The sequence below is a fragment of the Carassius auratus genome, chromosome 41 (assembly GCF_003368295.1).
Source record: "Carassius auratus strain Wakin chromosome 41, ASM336829v1, whole genome shotgun sequence".
Classification (NCBI taxonomy): Eukaryota; Metazoa; Chordata; class Actinopteri; order Cypriniformes; family Cyprinidae; genus Carassius; species Carassius auratus.
In genome coordinates this window covers 21,255,820-21,281,315 of record NC_039283.1, presented here as the reverse complement: position 1 = coordinate 21,281,315, position 25,496 = coordinate 21,255,820, and the positions used below count along the sequence as shown (strand labels likewise).

The window sequence follows — 25,496 nt, the reverse complement described above, 5'->3', positions numbered from 1 at the left end:
TTATGTTTGTGCATATTTTTATGGAGAGCCACAACTTTGGTGGTCTATTTTTTCTGCGGGCATTTCCTGAATCAAGTCTAGATGCATGCAAACTTTCACTGGCATGAGGTGGTTTTCGGTTTAGTGTTTCTTGCTATGATTTTCTGATATATGAAACCTCAGGGTTAAGGCTGGTTTACCACTCATTGTCATAAACAAATCTGCCATCATCCCCCACTTTCTTCAAAGACGTCACAAAGGAAGTGGAGGGTATTGTGGACTTTCCAAAGAAATAAGCTTGAAAAGATTATTCAGTTTTTAAAGGTTGGATTGTTTCTGTTTCTGCGGTGGCTAATGGAAAGTTTCCCTTGCATACTTTCATCCAATGAACAGTTTTTTTTTTTATTTTTTTTTTTTTATCTCCATGTAAAACGTCAATGTAAAATGCAATGTGAATGATGTAGATGTCAACAATGACTGTGAGGATGCCGTCAAAAATAATGTAATAAATAGATTTTATTAATGAATTTCTGTTAACTTAAAGGCCATGTTGCAGGTTAACCACCACTTTTGATTAATGGGTACATAAATCATTCAAGATATGTATATCATTTTTATAATGGCTCAAAAATGGTCTTAAAGACCTATTTTTTAAGTTTTTGGTATTAACGTTTTTTTCTAACTCAGTGATGACGTCACGTTAGGGAGAAGTCGAGGAAAGGTAGCCTAAGCCTAGTATGATGCCGCGTTCCAGACAACCCGTAACCCGTGTTTTTCCAACCTTAAACCCGTGAAAATGCACTGGAACGGCAATCAAACCCGTGACTTCCCACCCGTGAACTCGTGTCTCGTACTAGATGGATGTATTCCGAGTCCCGAGGTCACATAGCACGTGAAACAATGATGACAGCCCCTACGAATAATACTGGCAAGAGCCATGTATGATGGCCAGCAGCCGTGTTAGCTGTGTAATGTTAGCTGTGCTCCTACGCCTAGTGAGAATATAGTTCCCAGTATTTATACGATTAAAAATGGTCTCTGTCTCACATAGCCTTGTTATTTGTACATGCTGTGACTATACAGATCACAACATGTAAATAGGAAAATGTTTGCATTATTTTGTCACTTATTGGGATTACTATGCTACCGTTATCCATTTACATCCAGTCTTTGTGTTAAGCTAGGCTAGCGGTGGGTGCGTCAAATAAAACTTACAGAACGCACAGAAATGAAAAGGTATGTATGGACTTATCTAACTCTGGGGGATACTGTGAATAAGCTAAAGTCCCAAAAAGTCGGAGTGTTCCTTTAAACCAAAAACAGTATAATTCCCAATGTCCATATGTGTGCATGGAGGTGAATGGTCCAGGTATCTGTGCTACTGCAGGGAGCTCGTATGGGTTGATATTTTGGATGCCGTAGAGCTTCTCCAAATACCGCTGTTTTGTGCTTGGTGTAACCTAAAAAAAACTGTATTCCATTGTTCCTATGTTTTCCATATGTATCGTGAGAGGTACTGGAGCAGTTTTTAACGCAGCAGTAACATCCAGGCATGGTAAAACAGTGCAGAATTGCGAGAACCTCCTCTACTACCGAGTTAACAACACATGTAAACAATCCTGTTTCGCCGCCGGTATCCTGCCAACATGGCGGAGACCGTGATATCGAGGGAGGGGCTTTGTGCTATGACGACAACTCCTCATTCTCAATATATCTAGTCTATCTATATATATCTATGCATTTATCTATTTATCTATAATCTGAATACTCTCGTCTTTCTACTCACTCTCAATGCTCTCAAGGCAGGCTTTGGTAAATTCTCTCCCCAACGTGACGTGATTCAATGCATTGTGGGGGAAAGGAGACCGCTGTAAGATAGTACCTACTTTTCCATATTATATTCCGTTTTGTGATACCCAACAATATAAAATACAGTGGATAACAGTTTAAATGTTTATTACCAACAAGCAAATTGCACAAATTCGTTAAAAAATTAACCTTGCAACACGGCCTTTAACTGAATTAAACAGTGGTTGCATTTTCTGGAGCAGAGGACAGGGCTTTTATTTCTTCCTTATAAATTTCATTTAACCTGTTACTCCCACTCCCAACCCTAGACTGGGAAAGGGGATTGTAACACTTGCACATTGTTTTCCAGATAGCTTTGCAGGCTTAGTTTTTTTTTTTTAAGTTTCTTGGAGACATTGCCCCAGTTCTTCTGGATTCTTCATGTTATTCCAAACAGACTGATGATGATTATCAGATCTCTGTGTGGAGCACTGGCTGCTCTTAGACTCCTCGTGCTAACAATAATCTCACGCGACTATTACAGTTAATGGCAAAAATAATGTTTGGAAATGTAAACTGATATTTACTACTGACACACTACAGCAAAGGTCATCACTGTTTGCAAACACTGAAATTGGTCTATATCGGGGTCCTGTTCTTTGTACGTCGCTAACTCAGTTAGCTGTATTTAATTATTGACGATTTGCCATGATCCTGGATTATTGGTTCTGTAAGAGAACGCGCAGTAATCCGCAAATTAATTTGAAGAACCTAATTAGCCAAATATAATTTATTTGAATCTTTTTCAAGACATCTCAGATGTATTAAGTATGGTACGAAGAATGGGCCCTAGGGCCTTAAACCATTGAAACTGTAAATGATACTGCCAGAGGGTGGCTGCTGCAGTGGTACTGTGCTGTAGGCCACTCCTTTATAATGTCCAATTACCGTTCACACTGCACCATAAAAGGCCAAGTTACTGACAAAACAAAGAGCCATATCTAAAGAAGAAGCGTGAAGGGGATCAGGCATGGAACAGGATTTATCTCTACTAATGGTGGTAAGGATGGAAGCCCTCGTGCAGCTCCATCCCCAGGTCCTGAATCAACACAACGAGCCTGTGGTCATTGTTCAACCCTCTGCTAACATGAGGCACGATCCACCTGCTGACCCTGTGCCGGATTATATGTGTTACTCCACATTTACCATGCTGTGCTGCTGCCTCTTTCTGGGAATTGCAGCTCTTCATTTCTCTAGAGCGGTATGTTTTTATTTATATCGATATTATTGTGTTTTCCTTGTACTTTTAGCAGTAAAGTTTTGCATATTATCTGAATATGTTCAGTGCATTTATTTGATAAAAAAAATGCAGTAATAGCAGAAATATTTTTTATATGATCTTATATGATCTTATATAATTAAAAATAAACTTTTTACATTTGAACATGTTTTAAAATGTAACTTATTCCTGTGAAGAAAGCACCCTTTTTCTCTTCCATCGTTCCTTAAAAAATAATCTATTTTAATTATTATTATTATTTTTTTTTAAGTGCAAGGTTTTTTAAGCACCTGCCCTAAATATAACTTACTTGAATGTGTTTCTCAAACTTATTTTAATAAATTATAAAATGAAAGTTACTTTCATAGGCCACATTTTTTTATTTTGACCCTTTCAGAGAACTTGACTTTGACCCTGGTGCTGTACTATCTGATTTTGAATTGTATTACTTATTTTGGAAATGGAAGGTAATTTTTGCTGAGTAAACTGCATGCAAGCAGGTTTTCCGCTTCAACTGAACCTCAGACACAAAACCGTTTTTTCATGTTTCTTATAAGTGTATCAGATCAGATGCATACCTTTGAAAAGTACTTCAGTGCAGAATGGAAAACCACAATACTGAAGGTGCTATATTAAGCTGAGCTCAAACCAGCATTTGCAGAGAGCAATGCAAATATGTGTACATATAATGCATAAGGACTGTTGAGAGTGTATCAGTATAGGAAAACAAAGCCTTGGACATTGTAGGCAATTTAGAAATCCTGGCTAGGACATGTCTGGAAAAAAAGAGGACATATGGTCACTCTAATGTAAACAAATTGATGTTCTTTACTGAACTGTAAAACAAATGAATAAATGAAATTTCCAGGTATAAATACAACAAAAAAATTATTAAAGTATGTTTTACAAGAAAATACTATTTCAGTCTCTCTAATTTCATGTTTAATTCAGTGTTTTACTTTTAAATCATTTGTAATTCATTGCAAAATTTACTAGCAACTTCTGAATGACAGTTGTTATCAGCAACTCTATAGTATTCAGCAATTAGCATCCAAGAAAAAAAGATTAGTCTTGAATAGATTTATCTGGCCAGTGTTGGTCTTTTACTGGTACATTTGTAGATAGAGTCAGGATGTACAGTCAGCCAATGGTTGACATTTGTGATTTTACCTTTACTTTCACAGACTCGCACTGCTAACGCTGTTGGACAGAGGAGAAAAGCAGCGAGAAACTCTCAAACTGCACTCATCCTGAACCATGTCAATGTTTTAGTTGGCATCATCGTGATTGGAGCATATCTCCTCAACACATTTTACCTATCAGCCTAAAAACTTTATCCATTATCTTTCCAAAGTTACTGTATTACGTTAATGGATTTCTGTTCCCTTATTTGGTCACCTTCCTTTTCTTGTTTTGGTTAATTGATTATTCCCCACCTGTCTCCAGTTCCCTCATTACCTCCCGTGTGTTTAAATCCCGGTCTGTTCAGTTCCTCCTCGTCTGTGATTGAATGTGCATCTGTCTATGTTAATGCTGTATGTATATTGTGATATTAATCTCCTTTGTTATCTAGTAAATTCCTCATTTGATCCCGATCCTTCTCAAGCTCTTTGCCCTTTGTTAGCACACACACCCATACTTGTAACAGTTACACAACTATCAACTTTTTAGACAAATTTGTTATTGTACTCTCACATGCAGTATTTCCATCTCTGGTGTTGTTGTTCTGTTTGCAGAACTGGATAGATTCATCACTGCATAAAACAAACAACAACAATAAAAACATTGTATTCATCATTGCATTGAAACATTGTTATATGTTTATATGCAAAATCATATTTTCTTCAATGTTTTTTTTTAATTTGCATAAAAAACAATCAAATTAAATGAAGTCATTTTTGTTAAATGTTGTTTAAATTAATGCTAAATAAATACTTAAAATGTACTTGATCAGTTTTTAAATTTGATCTGATTAATCTGAAGTTTCAAAAATGTTTGTTTGTTTGACTGGAGCGTTTGTGAATAATAAAGTCTATTAACAACTTTACTTTTGATTTTTACAAAGAACAAATGAATTGTTTATCAATTGAATGGACTGAAGGTCATTCGGAATAATGCTAGTATAAAGTGTACTTATTCATAAATAAATAAATATATAATAATACATAAATAATGTATTATTATGTTCATTGTCTTATTTATTTGTTTATTAAATAATACATGTGTTTGGTTAAGATTTGATTTTGAATAAAGTTTATTAAAAAATTAATACAAATAAAAAATAAAATAAAATGGAAGCTTTAGCCTAAGTTCTGCCAGGAAGACTCAATCACTTAGTCACCAATTATCTTCATCATTATTCAATCACGTCTTTACACTCCTGTATAAAAGATTGTACTTACACAGATGCCGATGCCGACGCGACAACAACTGCAGATTCCGATGCGATTGTTCCTTGCTCAAGTTGTCGCGTTATTCATTTATTTGCTATAGTTAAGTTCATGTCCCGTAAACTTTCTAGAGTTTGACGTTCCTCTAAGATGCACACGGGATCGTTGGCTTAGCTCCGTGTCGCGGTGATTATCTGCAGTCGTTCGTTTTGGATGGTCTCAAAACTACCAGTTACTACTAAAAAATAGCCCAATCATGTTCAAAAAGGATTTATCGGTAGAGTTCACATTCTAGGGGCTATATATGACACTATTGGGGTCACCTCAAACCCCGGACAGAAATAGCAACCCTCAGGAAGAAGGAGAAAAAAAAAAAAATGGTCTTGGCAACGCCGGTGCTTTCCGAGATGTCGCGTCAGTGCTGCTTGGGTCTCAACTCCTGAAAAGACGTTGGTCTCAATCAACAATTATTCATCTGTACGCTCACGTGAACCTGCACGAATGAAGTCTCTCCGGACCAGCAGACAGAATCAAGGCTGCCGGTCTCTTTCGGCATCTCGCCTCCATTTCTTCATCAGTCTACAGCATTATAAGTATCATTTTGTTCTATGCACTTGTGGCACCTGGGCATTAATTTTATTCTCTGCAAGGATTTATACTCACACGTTCAAATAAAGCACTTGGCATTCGTGCTTGTTTATCTAGCAGACTCGCACAGCATAATTAAGATGTTGATCTATGTTCTGAATAACTCCTTCGTAATGAGGCACTTTAAGGCTCATAATAAACGTTACTATCTTTTATACTGATAAAGATTGTTCGCATTCTGTTAAAAATATGCTTTGTCTAGCACACTTAAGATTCGTTGTTTAATCCTGTGCTTTAATCTTTGTTTATTCCATCATTGTTTCATTCGCGTCTATTCCTGAAATGATTCATACTCGAATGGGATTCTATGGTTGCAGATGCAGGGAACCGCTGCTCTCACCTCATCTTTACATGGCTTACTCTTGGACTAGCGCTATTATGAACCCTGGATCTACCAAGCTGATGCGTATATGGACCCTTTCGTAGGTTGTAGGTAAGATTCGGCTCAATGCTCCGCAGGCATCTTAAAGTCCATGTGACACGAAGTCGCTGCTGACCTTATTTCAGAGTAGTGACATTTCTCCAGTTTAAACCGGATATTAATTAGAAGTAGTGCTGCAACGACTCGTCGACGTCATCGATTAAGTCGACAAAAAAAAAAAAAAAAAAAAAAAGTCGACTTGCGTGAAATGCGTCGACGCGTCACACTGTTCGTTTACATCTCACGTGACGGCATACTGGGAATGGAGAAAGTTGCATTCTGTTATAAAAACAGAGACCACTGTTATTAAATGTATGGGAATACTTTAAACCGAGGACAAATAAAATGGCCCTTTGTTCCCTTCACAAAACCGATATGGTATACCACGGCAGCACAACTGCGATGCGCGAGTACCTCAGAGGAAAACATCTTGGCGCTCTCCGGTGTTACGGTTTAACTGGTTACCGTGTGATCTGGTGACCAACTTCCTGGTTCAGGTCTGATATTCTTGCGCTTGCGGCATTCTGGAAGTTGAGATGTTTTTAACTCTGTGGTGTGGACGTGCCTGGAAAAAACGAGCACGTCGCGACCACGTCGCTTCCATTATGAGCGCGTTTATCGCGCGCCTACATTGGAAATAACGAACTTGAGCGCGCAAGACGTGATGTGTGAACAAAAGACAGCACGCTGCTAGACAACAGTCACAAACCACCGAGCTCCCCGAATCAGCTCCAGATCTCTGGAAACCATGCTAAACCATAGCAGAACCCTGACAACATTCTATGGTTTGTGATGCTAAAGAACATTTCATGACATCTCAGACAACTGTACATTTATGGCTACTGTGGTTTAAATATAAACGCTATCATAAACTCATATTTACCATAGTAAAATTTTCTTTGCCTCTATTTTATACTGTAAAAAACTTCAACCACATTGGTTAAAAATGAAAAAGGGGGGTGACCGTTAAGGGGTTAAGCTACAATCAAGCCTTGTTTTTCGCATATCTACTGGTGTTGGTTCATTCTGTCGCCTACTCGGCTGTTGCGGCCATCACTTTACACTTTAGACTTTCAGACAGCTGTGCCCCTCAGCAACCCGGATTCTTCAATCTGCCCTCCGTTAGCAGACATGATACTAAACTAAACGACCTGCTTATGTCAGCTAGAAATCCCATTTCTAAGGCGTCGTTCCCTCTACAATCAAGCCTACATGTCTGCATGGTCCGCTTTCTAATGTTTTTCCTTCCAAATTTCTGTTCCTATTCTAATTTTGACCGTTTGCTCCTATCTCGTCTTTAATAAAAAAAATATATAAAAAACATCAACAATCTTACAATTTCTCTATTCGCAGACTCCTTGCCAGCATCTAATTCTACGCCAAATTTTATAATCCTAATTTTCAAAGCTTTCTGAATATTCAGTTCTATTACTACTTAAGGGGTTAGCTAAATCTACCAACAAAATTAAAGACAAACGTCTGCCTATTACCCTGCCGATATTGGAAAATTAATTATTACCATCTGCTATGGCCTTCTTTCGAGTACCTCAATATCTTCTCGAGGCAGTGTTTATCTGCCTTCTACGGGTTTATGCGTCCAGGGGAATTCACTTCAAACTAATCAATTTGATCCTGCTCGCGGCATTTCCTTCCAGATCTATTATTCGGACCTAAATTCTCACACTCTTCCTCAAGCACTCAAAAACCGATGTGCAAGGTTCTGGTGTCACCTTAACAAATTCTAAAATCAATAATAATTCTGTCCCTTCTCTGCATGGTGAAATTTCTTAAATCCGACCTAGAACTCTAAAAACGCATCACTCTCTATTTTACCCAACGGAGCACCCCTTTCCAAGGCCTGTTTTAGAACTCACTTAACCACTGTTCTCAAAAGCTGCAGTCTAGCTCCCTCTCTCTATACTGGCCATTCATTCAGAATTGGGGCAGCTACTTCAGCAGCTGAACGAGGGATCTCTATATCAGCTATTGAGATCATGGGCACATGGTCTTCCTCAGCATTTGAATCGTACATCAGACCTGATTCAAAAACCATTCTCGAAGCTCAGCAAGCTCCCCTGTAACTAATCAGGTAAATTCATGCAATTACTGGTGGTGGTGTTACTATATCTGTATGGTCTATCAAGGCCGTATATGTCTGGCCTTTTGTGGCTATTTCTGTACGGTCTTTCGAGGCCTGTCTGTGTCTGCCTATCATGGCTATTTTTCTGTACGGTCTATTAAGGCCTGTCCCGTGTCTGCCTATCGTGGCTATTGATGTACGGTCTATCGAGGCCTATCCGTGTTTGGCTATAATGGCTATTTCTGTACGGTCTATCGAGGCCTGTCCGTGTCCGGCCATCATGGCTATTTTTCTGTACGGTCTATCGAGGCCTGTCTGCATCTGCCTATTGTGGTTGTCTGCGTCTGGCCTATCGTGGCTATATTTGTACGGTCTATTGAGGCCTGTCTGCGTCTGCCTATCGTGGCTATTTCTGTATGGTCTATCGAGGCCCAGAGATGTATAAAGTACTAGAGACCCATACTTGAGTAAAAGTACAAGTGCTCTATCAAAAAAGTGACTTGAGTAGAAGTTGAAGTGCTCTTTAAGCACCACACTTAAGTAGAAGTACTAAAGTATTCAAAATTTTTTGTACTTAAGTATTGCAAGTAGTCTATTTTAAAATTTACTACTCAAGTACTGAAAGTAAAAGTAGAAGTATTGTGTTATGTAGCTATTAAAGGGGGGGTGAAATGCTCGTTTTCACTCAATATCCTGTTAATTTTGAGTACCTATAGAGTAGTACTGCATCCTTCATAACACCAAAAAGTCTTTAGTTTTATTATATTCATAAGAGAAAGATAGTCTGTACCGATTTTTCCTGGAAAAACACGACAGGCTGGAGGCGTGACGTGTGGGCGTAGCTAAAGAATCACGAGCGCCAGTAAGCTTTTGCGTTGAGAGCGTTTGGAAACTGTGACAGCTGTGAAGGCTGAAACTGGACGAGAGCAGCAGCAGCAACGACTCGCTCCGAGCGGGGCTTGAACCCGGGTCTCCGATGGGAGGGGGACGCACTAACAAGGAGGCAGAGATATTTTAAGCAGTTTTACTCACCGCATGCGGTTCCAACACACCATCGTGACCCTTTTTCGTTGGGACTGCATTATCCTTAAGAAATAATGTGCAAATCCCACGCCAAACTGGGCCTTGTTTGTAAAACAAGCATCTTCGAAATGCAGGGAACAAACAAAAACACTTGCACAACTCCGTTGATACTCTGTAAAAATAAACTCCATCCACTGGTCCCTTAATGCTGTTTTTTCTTTGGTAATCTGTGCAGGGTTGTCTTGCCCTGGCAACCAAAAACACACTACTTTTGTGACATTTCGCGACGCTCTCGCTCTGATCAGTGAATGCCTGTGCTCTCAGTGCTCTGCTATGTCTATGTGCTATATGGGAGCGCGCGCTCTTCCGGCAGAAGTGCCCTTATAAGGAAATTCCGCTCCATCTAACGTCACACAGAGCCATACTCGAAAAAAACTTTCCGAAACTTGTGACAAACCGGAAGGAGTATTTTTGGAACAGAAATACTCTTTCAAACGTATACAACTTAATTTTTGAAACTTTGTCCATGTTTAGCATGGGAATCCAACTCTATAACAGTGTAAAAAACTCAGTATGCATGAAATAGCATTTCACCCCCCCCCCCCTTTAAAGAAAGTAGTCAAAAGTTTGAACATATTGTTTTTACTATTTCAAATGATTAACCTAAAGGACAATCACAATTCCTTTGACTGTAACTTCTTGTAAACAAAAAACGGTTACTAGGGTTAGCCCAATTTGCAAATTGATGTCATTTATAACTTACCCTCATGTTGTTTCAAACCCATAAGATATCAGAGGGTCATTTAGAATTTTTTGAAGCATCGAAAATACATTTTGGTCCAAAAATAGCAAAAACGACGACTTTATTCAGCATTGTCTTCTCTTCCGTGTCTGTTGTAAGACAGTTAAAAACAAAGCAGTTTGTGATATCTGGTTCGCGAACGAATCATTCGATGTAACCGGATCTTTTTGAAACAGTCCAACCGAACTGATTCTTTTGGTGATTGATTCTGAACTGATTCTGTGTTAATGTTATGAGCCCAGGTGCAGTCAACGCCAATGACGCCATTGCATCGAGCGCAAAAGAATCGGTGAACTGTTTTCTTCAACTGGTTTATTGAATCAAACTGTCAGAAAGAACTAACGTTACTGGTCATCCGAGAACCGATGCAACCGGTTCTTGACTCATGAACGAGTCATTATCTGGCTCGGCTCGGTGTTCATTTTTCTCTTCACAGCAGTTCAGTCAGCATGCGCAGTCTTCTTAATCGTTTGTTTCGCTCAATGATGTGCCAGTTTCATCAAATCTGCCATCTACAGTTCTGGCAGTGGTTTGTAATGGAATGATTCGTAACATTATTATAATTGTAACGAGTAACGATGCAGCACATAAAAAAATATCGGAGTAAAAGTATTTAACTCAGCGAAAATATGTACCGAAGTAAAAGTGGAAGTAGGAGAAAAAAATAATACTCTAGTAAAGTACAGATACCGCCTTTTAGTACTTAAGTACAGTAGTGAAGTAGTTCTACTTCGTTACTATACATCTCTGTTCGAGGCCTATCTGTGTCCAGCCATCATGGCTATTCTGTATGGTCTATCGAGGCCCGTCTGCATCTGCCTATTGTGGCTGTCTGCGTCTGGCCTATCGTGGCTATTTATGTATGGTCTATCAAGGCCTGTCTGTGTCTGGCTACCATGGCTTTTTTTCTGTAAGGTCTATCGAGGCTGTCTGTGTCTGCCTATCAAGGCTATTTCTGTATGGTTTATCGAGGCCTGTCTGTGTCTGCCTATCGTGGCTGTCTGCGTCTGGCCTATCGTGGCTATTTCTGTTGGTCTATCGAGGCCAGTCTGTGTCTGCCTATCGTGTCTGGCCTATTGCGGCTATTTCTTTAATAACTTTATAAGAGGTTTAATCTAACGTCATCATACTGATGCTAACTCTCTTTTTATTTCTTCCAGGAACCTTGGGATTCACAACTGGTGGGTATACTTCATCTATATTTGGGGGGAAGGCTGGCCCCGTCTGGAGGTCTCATAATCCACCTACTTTTGGGGGTTGGCTGCGCCCCTGCCTTCGTCTTCAGGCAGGAAATGCAGATTCGCTACCCTTGGATTACGAACCATGGACAGGGCCTTCCGCCAAAGAAATGTATAATTGTGCTTGCTGAGCTGTCAATAAATGTATGCTTCGTACATCATTTTATCTCCCGAGTCTTTCTGGTAGAACTAGTATTACAAATAATATGTCAAAAAAGGCAGAATGACCTAAGCAGGACTTTTATATTTGTTAAACAAGTTCAATTCTGTGACTATAAATAACATATCAAAAGATAAACTCTGTTAAATGTTGAATCCACATACTGGTATCTGTAGCCTGTTGCATGATGGCTAAACAAATTCTGAGTTTCAGAGTAGGTTTTGAGTTGAAAACATCAAACAAATCCAACCTGGTTAAGATCGGTGGTCGTTTCAGAAAGGAAGTTTAGTGAAAACTCTGATTATGTTAACTCTGAAATTAGGAAAACTCTGGGTTTTTCCATTTCAGAATAGGAGGTATGTCAAACCCGAGAAAGCAGGGTAGGTAAATTCTAAGTTTCAACTTGTTGGTTGAACCTCCTTATTGAAACGGGCCCCAGGTTCAGCAGGTACAAAGGTCGATATAAAGTTTCTTTGTCAAATCAGAATTGGATCCAGAGTTTGTGATTAACTCTGGAGTGTGTGCACCTGAAATGTGACACATACAGTAAACAAACAATCACACAGAGCATGGAGAGCATCAGTTTAATTCACTTCTAGGGAGAGTTGGCGCAATTTTCTTCTCTGCGAAAGATTAAAGGTGTTGTTATTTAAAATATAAGGAATTTAAATGCATTTAAGGCAGGAATAAATGCATGCAAGGAAGGAATAAACAAGTTTGAAAAGGCAGCAGAAAAAAAATGACTATATGCAAATAAATGAACTGAATGTAATAATTTTTAAAAAGGAATGGTAATACTGCAACATATGATCAACAGCCTAATTTCTACCCCCAGAACACACTGCTACATGTAATAAACTGGACTGAAAACTTTTTATAGAAAGTTACCTTGACCAGTAGTGGAAATATAACATGAGAAGGATCTTCCTGAGCAGCAGGTCATATTTTACTTCATCTCAAACAGACGACAGTTCCTTAATCTGTGCTTCTACATCAACATTATTCACTTAGCTTGTGCTTTTATCACTTCCTGAGGAACAATATGCTTTTTTAGTATAGAAACTGACAACTGAAACAACTTCTGTTCTGTTAAACAGTCATGTAACGTCTATATGCCACTTCAGAGGCAGATGATTATACTGCTTTCATTTGACTAGTAAAAGCCCTTTGATGCTGATAAGTGTTAATAATTAAAAGATGCTTTACAATATGTAACCTGCCCGCCAGTGCCATATTTTTCTCACTAACAAAATCTTCTCATCATTTTTAAGACTGTTTAATGCAGCTAATTTCTAATGAATGTATTTACACCCCATTTACAATTGTACAGGTGCATCTCAATAAATTAGAATGTTGTGGAAAAGTTCATATATTTCAGTAATTCAACTCAAATTGTGAAACTCGTGTATTAAATAAATTCAATGCTCACAGACTGAAGTAGTTTAAGTCTTCTAAATGTGATTTTGGATTTTGATGATATAGGTCTAACATTCCAGAGATTACCAAATTTTGCATGAAGCTGGTAGAGACTAACTTCAAAATGAAAAGCAAGTGGTAGACAGTATGTTTTTTCAGTGCCAATATCTCCTCCAGAGATAAACAAACATAGACAGAATGCCATCCTTCATCTACTATCACATAACTTCGCCATAACTGTCATGCTCCACTGATAAGTAAGCAATAGGGTACGTGACAGTAAATGGCAAGAGAATGTTAACATGCCTCATATTATAAAGTTCAAATGAAAACAGGGAATAGGAACTGGGTATATAGTCTTTGTTCTCATCCACTGGTTATTTATTTTTTAACTCCATAAATCATATTTTATCACACCACCTCTGTGATTTGCTGCATAAGAAGAGCTTCTTTGACAGCGGAAAGGTTGTTGCCTTAAAATTAAAGGTAAATGATGCAACACAACGGCAGCAGGGGTCTCTCATAGTCAGAATTTATTATGATAAAAAGTTGATTTTGCTGAAATACATAACACATGGAATGGTTTTGACGCTATACTGATTATTATTCATGTTGGTAAGGCTGGTTGCTAAGGGTGTCGCTAAGTGCAGAGCTGTTGGGGGGAGTATTAGGCAAGGCAAGGCAAGTTTATTTATATAGCACATTTCATACACAATGGTAGTTCAAAGTGCTTAAGATAAAAGAAAGTAAAATAATCATGAAGAAAAATAATAACAAAAATAAAAACAAGCAAAAAAATAAAACTTTGGAAATTATTTAAAAATGGATTTATTTAAAATAAATTTTAAACAGTTAAAAATAGAAAATGATTTTACATAAAATACAGTGAATACATAAAATACAGTGAAATCAGTTCGGACCTCGCACAGTGCTCTTGTGCTTTATTCAGTGATTTATAAACAAGTAAAAGTTCTTTAAAATCAATCCTAAATGTAACTGGAAGCCAGTGTAAGGACCTGAGGACTGATGTGATATGCTCAGATTTTCATGTTCTAGTCAGAATCCTGGCAGCAGCGTTCTGGATGGGCTCCAGCTGTCTAATGGTCTTTTTGGAAAGCCAGTGAGGAGTCCATTACAGTAGTCCACCCTGCTGGTGATAAAGGCATGAACAAGTTTCTCCAAGTCTTGACTGGAAACAAAACATCTAATTCTTGCAATGTTATTTAGATGATAGTATGCTGATTTAGTTACTGCTTTGACATGACTACTGAAACTAAGGTCTGTCTCCAGAATCCCACCAAGATTCCTGACTTGATTTTTAGTTGTTTGACCCCTAGAGTCAAGGTATGCATTCACCTTGAACACTTCATCTTTGTTTCCAAATGCAATAACTTCCTTGTTTAACTAAAGAAAGTTCTGGCACATCCAAATATTAATTTCACCAATACATTGACAGAGGGAGTCATTTGGAGATAAGGCTAGGTAAATCTGGGTATCATCAGCATAGCTGTGATAGACAATTTGGTTCTTTCTCATTATTTGACTTAGTGGAAGCATATACAGGCTAAACAAGAGGGGTGCAAGAATTGAGCCTTGTGGGACTCCGCATGTCATGGACATCCACTTAGACTTATGCTCTCCTAGACTCACATAATAGCCTCTCCCTTTTAAGTATGACCTGAACCATTCGAGTACCATCCCAGAAAGCCCGACCCAGTTTTCCAGTCTCTCTAGTATTATGTTATGATCTGCAATGTCAAACGCAGCACTGTTGGAGTTTGGAAGCTAGGTTTATGGGGACTATAGTATTAAAAGCCGAGCTATGGTCGATAAATAGCAGCCTTACATAGTTCCTGTTATTGCTGTCAATGTGTGTGAGAGAAGAGTGCAGGATGTGAGAGATGGCATCATCAGTGGATCTGTTTGGGCGATAAGCAAACTGAAGAGGGTCTAAAGTATCCGGGATGGAGGAGCAGATGACGTTTTTAACCAGTCCCTCAAAGACCTTCATTACTATTGATGTGAGGGCAACTGGACGATAGTCATTCAGACAAGAGGGTTTATTGTTCTTAGGCACATGGATTATGACAGATTTTTTGAATGAGGAGGGAACCACCGATGTAGCAAGACACTCATTAAAAAAATAGATGTTAACAAACCAGCGAGCTGATCAGCGCAGGAACGCAGAACATGGCCAGAAATCCCATTAGGTCCAGCTGCTTTCCTTACATTCACTCGCTTTAGTGAACCTCGTACTCCGACACGGTGATCACATGATGATCGCTGCTCCCTGATGCGCTGATCGGCAGACTTGCGCTGCTTAGATGTTTTCAAAGTGACCGTAGAAAGTGTTTAGCTCATCAGCCAGCGACGGATCTGCTCTCACCTCTGCAGAGGATTTATTTACAAAGGCACAGATGGTCCTTAGTCCTTGCCACATGCGTCGGGAGTCATTTAGCTGGAAATGTGACTCTATGCGTTCCCTGTATCTGTGTTTGGTGGCTCTTACTGTGTGTCGGAGAGCATAGCACGATGCTTTGGAAACACTCCTGACAGAAGACCAGTGTTATAAGCAGCAGTGCGATTGTTTACTGCTGCACGGATTGATCTGTCCACCCATGGTTTCTGATTTGAGAATGACCTTTTAGTTATTGTATCCGTAGCTTGTTCGGCTAGCGTGTTTACAAAGCTTAATGCTACATCAGTGAACTCGCTGACATCAGGTGAACTTGCACGAAACATGTCCCAGTCTACATCATCAAGAGCCGCCTGTAGCATGGCTTCTGATTGGGTGGACCATCGCGTCACCACCCTCTGCACCTGGGGATCTTGATTCATTTAGCTGACGCTTTTGTCCAAAGCGGCTTACAATTGCTATATATGTCAGAGGTCGCACGCCTCTGGAGCAACTAGAGGTTAAGTGTCTTGCTCAGGGACATGTGTCAACCAGAAGATTCGAACCCAGGTGTCTCCGACCAATGGCATGCATCTTATCCACTGCGCCATCACCACCAGTGTAATCAGTTGCTCATTATCATTTACTCCACCAGCCTTGCTCCATTCCCACTTCTCTCGGCCCTAGCCCACTCGTCACACTATTACTGTTTTTAAGATATTGAAAAAAGCACAAATGTCAGGGTATCATTTTCAGATCACCGCTACACTCAACTGAGAAGATTTGGTGAAAGTTTGTCCCATACTTTGTGTGCTCAGCAATGCCAGCTAACTGCCACATTTGTCCCAAAAGTTTGTGCTATCTGGAGAACATTGAGTGGTTTAACTAAAAACCAGCCCACTTCGGTTCACCATTACCCCAAATGTAAAATTTTTGGGAAGTGCCGCTCTTTTTTTTTTTTTTTTTGAAAGTTGTAAGTAAAAGTTAATTTATTTATTTATGCACTTTATTTTGCTTCAAAATCTCAACCTCTATTCACTGTCATTATAAAGCTTGGAAGGACCAGGACACGTTTTAATATAACTTGATTATATTCGTCTAAAAGAAGAAAGTTATATAGAATGGCTTGAGACTATATATTTATATATAGTATATTTTGGGGTAATTATAATTTTTTGGGTGAACTGTCTCTTTAAAGAGTGCAAGTTTTTAATAAATGTCATAGACCATACTTTTGCTGTATTGACCTTTTCCTTACAGTATCTACACTGGTTTTGTATAAACAGTGAAATCCAAAGAAGAGAGTTGTGATTGCTATGTAGGTTAAATAGAAGCAATCAGGGTCTTCAGCTTGGATTCAACTCCGTCACAAAAGGCTTCTAAAGTTTAAAGTTTATTAGGTCAGGTGCATGCTTTGGAAACTCTTGCAGGGCCGCATGGAAAACCACAATGCTGAAACTGCTTTATGAAGCTGACCTCAAACCAGCATTTGCATTTGCTGGTTTAAAGCAATCTTCAGAACAGTTCTCAACTTTGAGACTCTGTAGAAAGTCATATCATTTTAGAACTCATGATAATATCGATCATAGCTTGTTGGATCTGTTCTAAAACCTAGAGCTACATCATTTATAGGGTTTGTCATGCAAACATATACACTTGACATTCTAAAGGGTGATTGAGAGCACAATTTGTCCTCTTTTTTTTTTTTTTAGACAGGTCCTGTCTAGGATTTCTAAATTGACTTGTTTTCCTAATGCTTTCATGGTAATTAAGTGTTTAGTTAATAGCTTATCTAAGAAAAAAAATATTTGGGCAGTGCTGGTCTCTTACTAGCACATACTGTATTACAGCATAATGCTGTACTGCAAATGCTTTAAGTTCAGCAGTTTAGCATGAGGTTGATGTGGGCTTTTGAGTGTTGTGTTGTGCTATCTGAGCACATAGCATGCTGTTTTCAGCATCGTTTTTGTGCATTCCGGGACCTGCACCTGCCTCGTCACCCTTTCCCTCTAATATGCTGTGGCAAGTGGGGCGGGGGCCGAGATCTGTGGGAACGGAGTGAGGCGTGTGGAGTGATTGGAAATGAACGACACCTGCTCGACCCACTGGTCTCGAGTCCCACGGAAGAGATGGAAGGATATAAAACATGAGCGATGACAGTGAAGGACGAGAGAGGACCAGGCCTGGATTTATTTTATGCTTTGATTTTGTTTGTGTGGGGCAGTCGTCTGTGAGGGGCTGCCGCCCTGTTTTGTGTTTATTTTATTATAAAAGTATTCATTTTGATTGTCCGCCGGTTCCCGCCTCCTTCTTCCCATAATTAGGAAGTTTTTAATGCATTACATATGCGTTTTGCGTTCTGGCACCTTTTGATTACAAATTAAGCACCGAGGTCAACCTTTAGCTGCCAGTCTTGAGCTCTTGCCAGGGGTCCACCTAATGGTTTCCTGCTTCGTGGTGGTTTCTCTCCATCCTTAAAGGTCCCATTTTTCGCGTTTTTTTGAAGCTTTGGTTGTGTTTACAGTGTGCAATATAACATGTGTTCATGTTTCGCGTGTAAAAAAAACACTGTATTTTTCACACAATTCACCTTTTAGTATACATCTGTTTTCACTGTCATAAAATGGGCTGATGACTTTCTTGTTATATAAAGTCCCTCCTTCAGAAATACGTAAAGAGCTCTGATTGTGCCAGCGGTAACTGTGTTGTGATTCGACAGCAGCTGAGTGCAGGCTGGCCTCCTGTAAAATGTGATTGGGTTAGTTTTGGAGTAGTTTTGAGAAGCAAGTGGGCAGGAGCACGTGCTGGAGATGTACTTATAATCACAGGAACGTTTTTATTGACGAGATGTGCATGAAAATCGCATTCAATTTTTTTGCGTATTCCTAACATCCAGTTAACAAAGCTAAACAGTGTTGCCCTTTGTGTAATAAGTTACAGAAACTGTTAAACGCACCAACCTAAATAATAAAATACACTTACTGGTTGTGGTCCATAAACAACGCCTTCTCCAGACAAAGAGGGAACTGCTCCATCTTTCAGGAATAATCTTTGTGCGAATCCGGCATTAAACTGATTGAGATTGAAGAAGCTGTCCTCAGCAAAATGTGCTGCACATAGTTTTACATGTGGATTATAATTTTCGGGAACCCGAGTTAAACATAAATTGTAACCATTAATCTCCAAGTACAGCGTCCCTGGGAAGGCCAAACAAAGATGATTGGACTCCAAGATGAAAATAAAAGTGTTTCGACGATATGGCGACAAACACAAACGCAACTCTTCCTCTTCTCCGTCGGAACAAAACAAGGTCACGCCTCCTTTTTGCATATTCATGTGGGCGGAGGTTAGTCAAAAAACTGTTTTAGTGACGTCATTGCTGCAGGAACTAGAGGGATGTAGTCCAAATGGGTCCTTTTTTGTAGGCAAATTACGTTAAATAAAATATTTCGCTTGGCATTGAACTTTGAACTTTAGAATTTTACAGATATTATTTATACTCTAACAACAACATTACACACTAACTAAAGTTTAAAACATGGGATCACGAAGACCGGGACCTTTAACAAATGCGATTGGCTGCTGGTGCTTGCTGAGAGAGAAGTCATTTGCCAGTAGGCTACAAGTCTTATGATGAATGAGTTAATGAATAAATAATTTCTTTGTGTACAAACTTAAAACAATCTTAAACTATTGGCTGTATTTCACATCAAACAAAAGACAACTTTAAGCAAATAGTGTATAATTAATAGCTAAATTAATTCTAATCTATTTTATAAAATAAAAATAAAATGTACTTCAAATAAGAAGCCTTGATACAAACTATGAAAAATAAAAATTCCGTCCAAAAGTACCTGATGGAGAACTTTATTAAACTGCTTCTGTTTCACAAAAACGTAAAGTAATATAAAATGCTGTGCACTCCGCCACACAAAATGAGTTCACGTGCACTCAAAGCAAACTTCCGGCAACACCTCGATGATGTCATATTGTGTGCGCTCATTCAAGTGAACTTGTGGATGCGTCGAGTATATTTATTTATTTTATTTATTTGTGTGTGCTTCTAACATGTTTGGTTGGTAAAATAAATGTTGTAAAATCAAATCAGAGAGTCTTCTGTGTCTGGAATGGATGTATTCTTGAGTCTATAAGGTATCAATAATATAATAAGATAACCTTGTTTGAAATGGGTTTTGCCTAAAATAAATATTTGGTTTAATCTATTCCACTAGGTACTTGTAATATATTGACTAGGTTAAATAGAATGACATTACTAAAAAGAGACTAAAATACAATTTTCATCAACTAAAATTACACATGATGTCATCAGTTTTCGTCAACTTATACTATACTAAAATGTCATCATTTTTCGTCAACTTGAACTAGACTAAAATGTTGTCCATTTTCGTTAACTAAAACTAGGAACTATACCCAGGAACTAGGGACTTTGGGCCATAGTCCTGACATTTTATCCTACCCGTCAGATTTTCCTACCCGTGTTTACTGCGCATGCGCACATCAATATTGTGTCCTTTTTCTCATGCTAAACCACGATATTTAATGTATCTGCATTACTGTAAAAGTAGGTTTAGAGTTGGGTTAGGTGTAGACTTGAATAAAAACACAATCTAATTGGTAGAAAATAATATTTATGTTGTTTCCTGTAGCTCTATCCCTTAGAGCTACAACCACGAATATAACACAAAATTACTGTATTTGCAGTACTGTAAGGGTAGGTTTTTGGTTGTGGTACTGTAGGTGTAGACGTTAATAAACCATAACTTTACAGTAGCATTTTTCGTTGTCTAATTGTAATGCCCACTGTTTTTTTGGGAAAATCTGACAGGGTAGGACAAATCGACAGAACACCCGTACTCTCTGTGTGTTTCCACAGCAGGAACCAGGAACTAAATAAAGTTCAAGGAAAAAAAATGCCCCCCAGAAAGTCCCTGCTGGTGAGATAGTACTTATTCAAAGTTCCGGAACTTTCGGGGGCGGGACTTGGGTGCTAAACATGCTGATTGGTTGAGTTCACACACCATTGTGATTCAAACACCATTTATTCGGAATCGTTTTCAAAATGTTACTGTAATTATGTCATGAAATTTAATTTTAAATGTATTTCAGGTGAGAATGTAGTTGTTTAAAACTCAAATCTTTGGTTTATTTATAAAGACAGCACCTATTAAAAAATGTGTTTCGCCGATTTCGTAGACGGTGAGCTCCACGCGATCAGTGGGAGCTCAGTGATCATGTATCCGCTGAGAGAAGCCTCACCTCGGCTAGACCTTCTGATATGTGCCACTGGCTTTGATGTCTCTTTAGTGGTTAAACATAAAATGTAATTTGTTTGGGGTAAATCTGTATCTCATGTATTGAGAAACGCACGCAGACCTACGTCACCAGTCTATTTGTCTAATATTCCCGGTACTTTAGACCGTGGTGGAAACACAGAAAGCAACAGATCTCGGGGGGAAATAGTTCCTGGGGAAAAAAGTTCCTGGTATAAATGTTCCGGGTAATTTCGGTGGAAACGTGGCATATATAAATCCTTTAAACTGGAAAATAAAAGACAGAAACAAATAATAATAGATATTTCTAATATTTTCTTAAAGGGATAGTTCACTTTCTAATTAAATTTTGGTATGTTTTAGCTTACCTCAAGAACATCCAAGATGTAGTTGTCTTTGTTTCCGCAGTATTTTTATATTTTTTATATTTTTAGGTCAAACCATTCTTGTCTGTGACTCATATAATGGAGGTCTATGGTCACCACCTCAAAGAGCATGCACAGAGGAGCCCAATTTAAACAATTCCCCATCGTAAGTACACATTGATGACCTAAGACATGAAATGAGGGGTTTGTGTAAGAAAATGAACAGTATTTATATAATTTTTACCTCTTGTACACAACCACGTCCAACTGATCTGAGGACGCGAGTGCTTGTTTATATTACCCAATATTTAATGTTAGTAGCTTAATAATAGAGACATTAATAATAACAATCATTATGCCATATTTATACAGCTTTAGTATGTGTATGGTAAATAGTGTGAATTGAAATGCTTCTATTTTCTGTTGGGTTCAGTTTACCTGAAGGCTTAAGTTTACATGGACCCATTTAACATGATTTCATCCAGCTTCAAAAAAGAGTCTTTTTTGCACTGTACACACACTGGACAAGAATGAGTAAAATGTGTGGGCTGGTGGGGCTCAGTGATCAGGTAAATTCAGGTGCTTCAATTGGCCAATCAGTTTAGGCCTACTTTTCTTGTACTCATCAACCAATCACAGGCCCCATCATTGCTCAGGCCCCGGAGCTTCAGCCCCACCTAGCACTTGGCCTTTCACTTTAAAGAGTTTGTCACAACTGGTTTAACCAGGTTACAACTGTTTAAATACTCACCTGCTCATATTCAGCCGTGGCTTTCAGTTTTGAAAAAAAAAGAAAAGAAATCAATTGTAATTGAACCTGGTTTCCACTACCAACCAGCAATATAACTTATAAAAGAGGTTTAAAATGTCTTAAAATATTTAAATTAATATTTAAATTAATAAGTATCATTTGTATTATTTTAATAAACAATTAAATAATCGCCAAAAAAAAAAAAAAATGCTATTGAATACCAACTTTTATGTCCAACTTTTTTTGAATACCAACTTTAACCAATTATGTCACTGCCAAAACTTTCTTGGAAATCTTGGAAAATGCTAACTTTAACCTGATAGCACTGAAAGCCATGATTTCATTATAAATTTGTGACTAAAGTATTTTATTGTAAAATAATACTCTTTAATCCTGTAAATGCCTGGCAAATTTGTACAGCATAGTAAAAGTGAAAGTTAAATTTATTGTTATTGACATACAGCATGATATTAAATTATTTTTTTTAAAATGTAAAACCTCAAGGTGACTCCTGCAGTCACATAGTATGGAGGAAACTTACTCCTCCCCTAAAACCTACAACTCACCTCCCACATGCTGACTACCTTAACTGACAGGGTATATGACACCAGAGTACAGTAATACATACACCTCTGCAGAGCACAAGGCAAAATAATTTACAACCAAAATCCAATATTCAGAGGAATGGATTCCAGCCAGTCTTTCAACCAGCCCTTAATGGCCTGCAATTCTTCTAAGAAATCAGCGATGTTGCAGCCAGCAGCACCCCCACCAGCATACCAGGATAATCTTGCTGGATATCCTCCCTCCTTTCCAAGCCACCCAGCACCTCAAGGACCCTACGCCCAGGGGCCGGATCCAGGACAGTCTGCGGTCACTGTACAGCCTGCAGTTTTTGTGACCACTGCTCCACTGGCCAATCCAGTGCCAGATCACTTGGGCTACTCCATCTTCACCATGCTGTGCTGCTGCTTACCTCTGGGCATTGCTGCGCTGGTTTTCTCCTGCTCTGTAAGTATATTAGTCCATGTGCCTACCTTTTATTCATGAACTATGAATTCAATTTCTTTTACTTTCATCCAAGTAATTAGAAAAAAATAAATTAGAATTAAATTAGTAATTACAAAAAAATAAAAATAGCATAATATGTTTAGCTTCTCCAGAAAAATAAGGTTCATGCAACAGAGCAGACAAAATAATTAGGCATGCCTCCATTTCATATATAAAACAAATACATAAAGAGTAAGACGTTTCGTAATTGCAGGAGTTCAAGATTATTTATTTATTATTTATTCATTTTGAAACTTTAACGGGCACACAAAGAGAGAAAAAAATGATTATGTATAATGTATAAATTAATTTATTTTAATTAATTTTTAATTAATTGTATTTTAATTTAAATTTGTATTAATTACAAATATTTAATTAAAAATAATTTCATTAACACACACGCATATGTATATGCTACTATGAACAGAATAATTGTATTTTTGAATACTGCAGTGATGCTCCACTTATGAATATGTTGGTTTAGTTATTGGTTTCCTGTAAATGACTGACAGCTGTAGGCAAAGGTGTGGTATTGGAGACCATCTCAACAACGACAGACTTTTTGAACGATTAGTTTTAGGTTTTAAGAAAGAAAAAAAAAATCTTGTTTTACTATTTCTAGATGATAATTCTCATCATTAATTTCAAAATCAAAAAATAGCCTAACTAACCTCTAAAGCTTACTGAAGACAAGTAAACAGTATGTCATAAAATGAGAACAAACAAACAAATTATAAGAAATAAGACAAATAAATAAATAAATAAGAACAAAGGACTTTGTGGAAAACTTTAAGCACTATAAAATAAGAAAATAAATACAACTTAAATGTTGTGTGAGTTTATAACCCCTATAAAGACAATAGTCCAAAATCTCAACTGGCTGACAAATTTCTACTGGTTTTCCATGTCTACTGGTATATCACCTACCCCTATGTTGGTGTGACTTACATTTAATAACTAAACTAACATATTATGCTGTGTACTTTTTTAAGGTATAATGTTTAAAACAATTTTAACAATCAAATGAGAATGAAACAAACTACACAAGTGAAGTCTGATTGTGTAAATTTTATTCGATACAAGCTATAAACCTTCCATCAAATAAAAATGAAGCATTACATGTTACAAAGAAAACTCATCTAGTGTAGTCTGCCCCCCTTTTTGAGGACTCTCTCCCCTGCCACTGGTTCAAAGAAACCCGAGAACTGAGAACAGAAGTAATTGACATTCTGTTTCCCTATTGTTTTCACAGGCTCGAAATGCCAATGATTCAGGACAACGAGAATTAGCAGAGAAGAACTCCAAAACGGCACTCACCCTGAATCATTTCGCTCTTGCTCTTGGCCTCATTTTCATTGTATTGTATATTATCTTTCAGGTTGTGTCGTTTAAAAATGTAAACCAGCATCCATAACTGTTACAGTTATCATGGTTGGGTACAGATTATACAAACAAATTTGATTTTCATTTAAAATGTTATTTGCTTAATGTGTCAATATTCACACAGTTAAAACATGCTTTAAAGACGGATTATTGTATCTTTAAAACAATAAAAGCTTGACCAACCAAAAAACTCCATTTATTTTTGTTTATGTTCGTTATATTGCATATAAGTAATTATGAACAAATATTCCTATAGTGCATGAGTCACATTTTAGCAAACTGTAAAAAAAAGAAAAGAAAAAGACTAACCCTAAGTTTTTACCACATTAAATGGTGTCTGACATTTAACAACCATACTTGCTGCTTTCCGAGAATTGATTTTCAGCTGAAAAGCAAGTCAACCAAAATTACCACAAAGACAGTTAGTTCACGATGCTCAAATAACTTTTGCTCAATAATAGGTCAATAGTTTTGATCTGTAATGTAAAAATAGATCTTTAATATATACTGTAGTAAATTTCTTATTTTGTAAACACATTTTACAAAAGAAAATATTGTATAATGCTGCATTAGGTTCTTAGGTCAATGTTTTATGACAGTGTGTACTTGTTTGGTGAAAACCTCTGCTAGTGTCATAGAAGAATGAGTTGATCTGAGGCACATATGAAGTGTTTTAGTATTTGTGTCCTAAGATTTTATTATCTAGTGGTTAGATAGTTTGATTCCTAACCCTAAGGTTGTGGGTTTGAGTCTCGGGCCGGCAATACCACGACTGAGGAGCCCTTGAACAAGGCACTGAACCCCCAATTGCTCCTCGGGCGCCGCAGCATAAATGGCTTCCCACTGCTTCGAGTGTGTGTTCATGGTGTGTGTGTTCACTGCTCTGTGTGTGTGTACACTTTGGATGGGTTAAATGCTATGCTATGCTAAAAAGTTTGGCACTCATCTTCTTAAAAAATAAAAATAAAAAAAAATTGCTAAATTCATAAACATACAACATACAAATCAGGGACATAGTGTCTGGGTACACTCTTAAA

The 25,496-nt window shown here is 37.9% G+C and overlaps 2 protein-coding genes across 2 annotated transcripts; both read left to right on the top strand.

The window, feature by feature from the left end:
- Window positions 1–2,749: 2,749 nt before the first annotated feature.
- Window positions 2,750–4,852, top strand: LOC113059663 (synapse differentiation-inducing gene protein 1-like). The gene is made up of 2 exons (XM_026228207.1): window positions 2,750–3,028; window positions 4,231–4,852. The coding sequence occupies exons 1-2, from the start codon at window positions 2,798–2,800 to the stop codon at window positions 4,372–4,374; spliced, it is 375 nt and encodes a 124-aa protein (XP_026083992.1). The 5' UTR covers window positions 2,750–2,797; the 3' UTR covers window positions 4,375–4,852.
- Window positions 4,853–22,621: 17,769 nt separating this feature from the next.
- On the top strand, window positions 22,622–24,669 carry LOC113059662 (synapse differentiation-inducing gene protein 1-like). The gene is made up of 2 exons (XM_026228206.1): window positions 22,622–23,037; window positions 24,329–24,669. Exons 1-2 carry the CDS (start codon window positions 22,711–22,713, stop codon window positions 24,488–24,490), a joined length of 489 nt encoding a protein of 162 aa, XP_026083991.1. The 5' UTR covers window positions 22,622–22,710; the 3' UTR covers window positions 24,491–24,669.
- The last annotated feature ends 827 nt before the right edge of the window (window positions 24,670–25,496 follow it).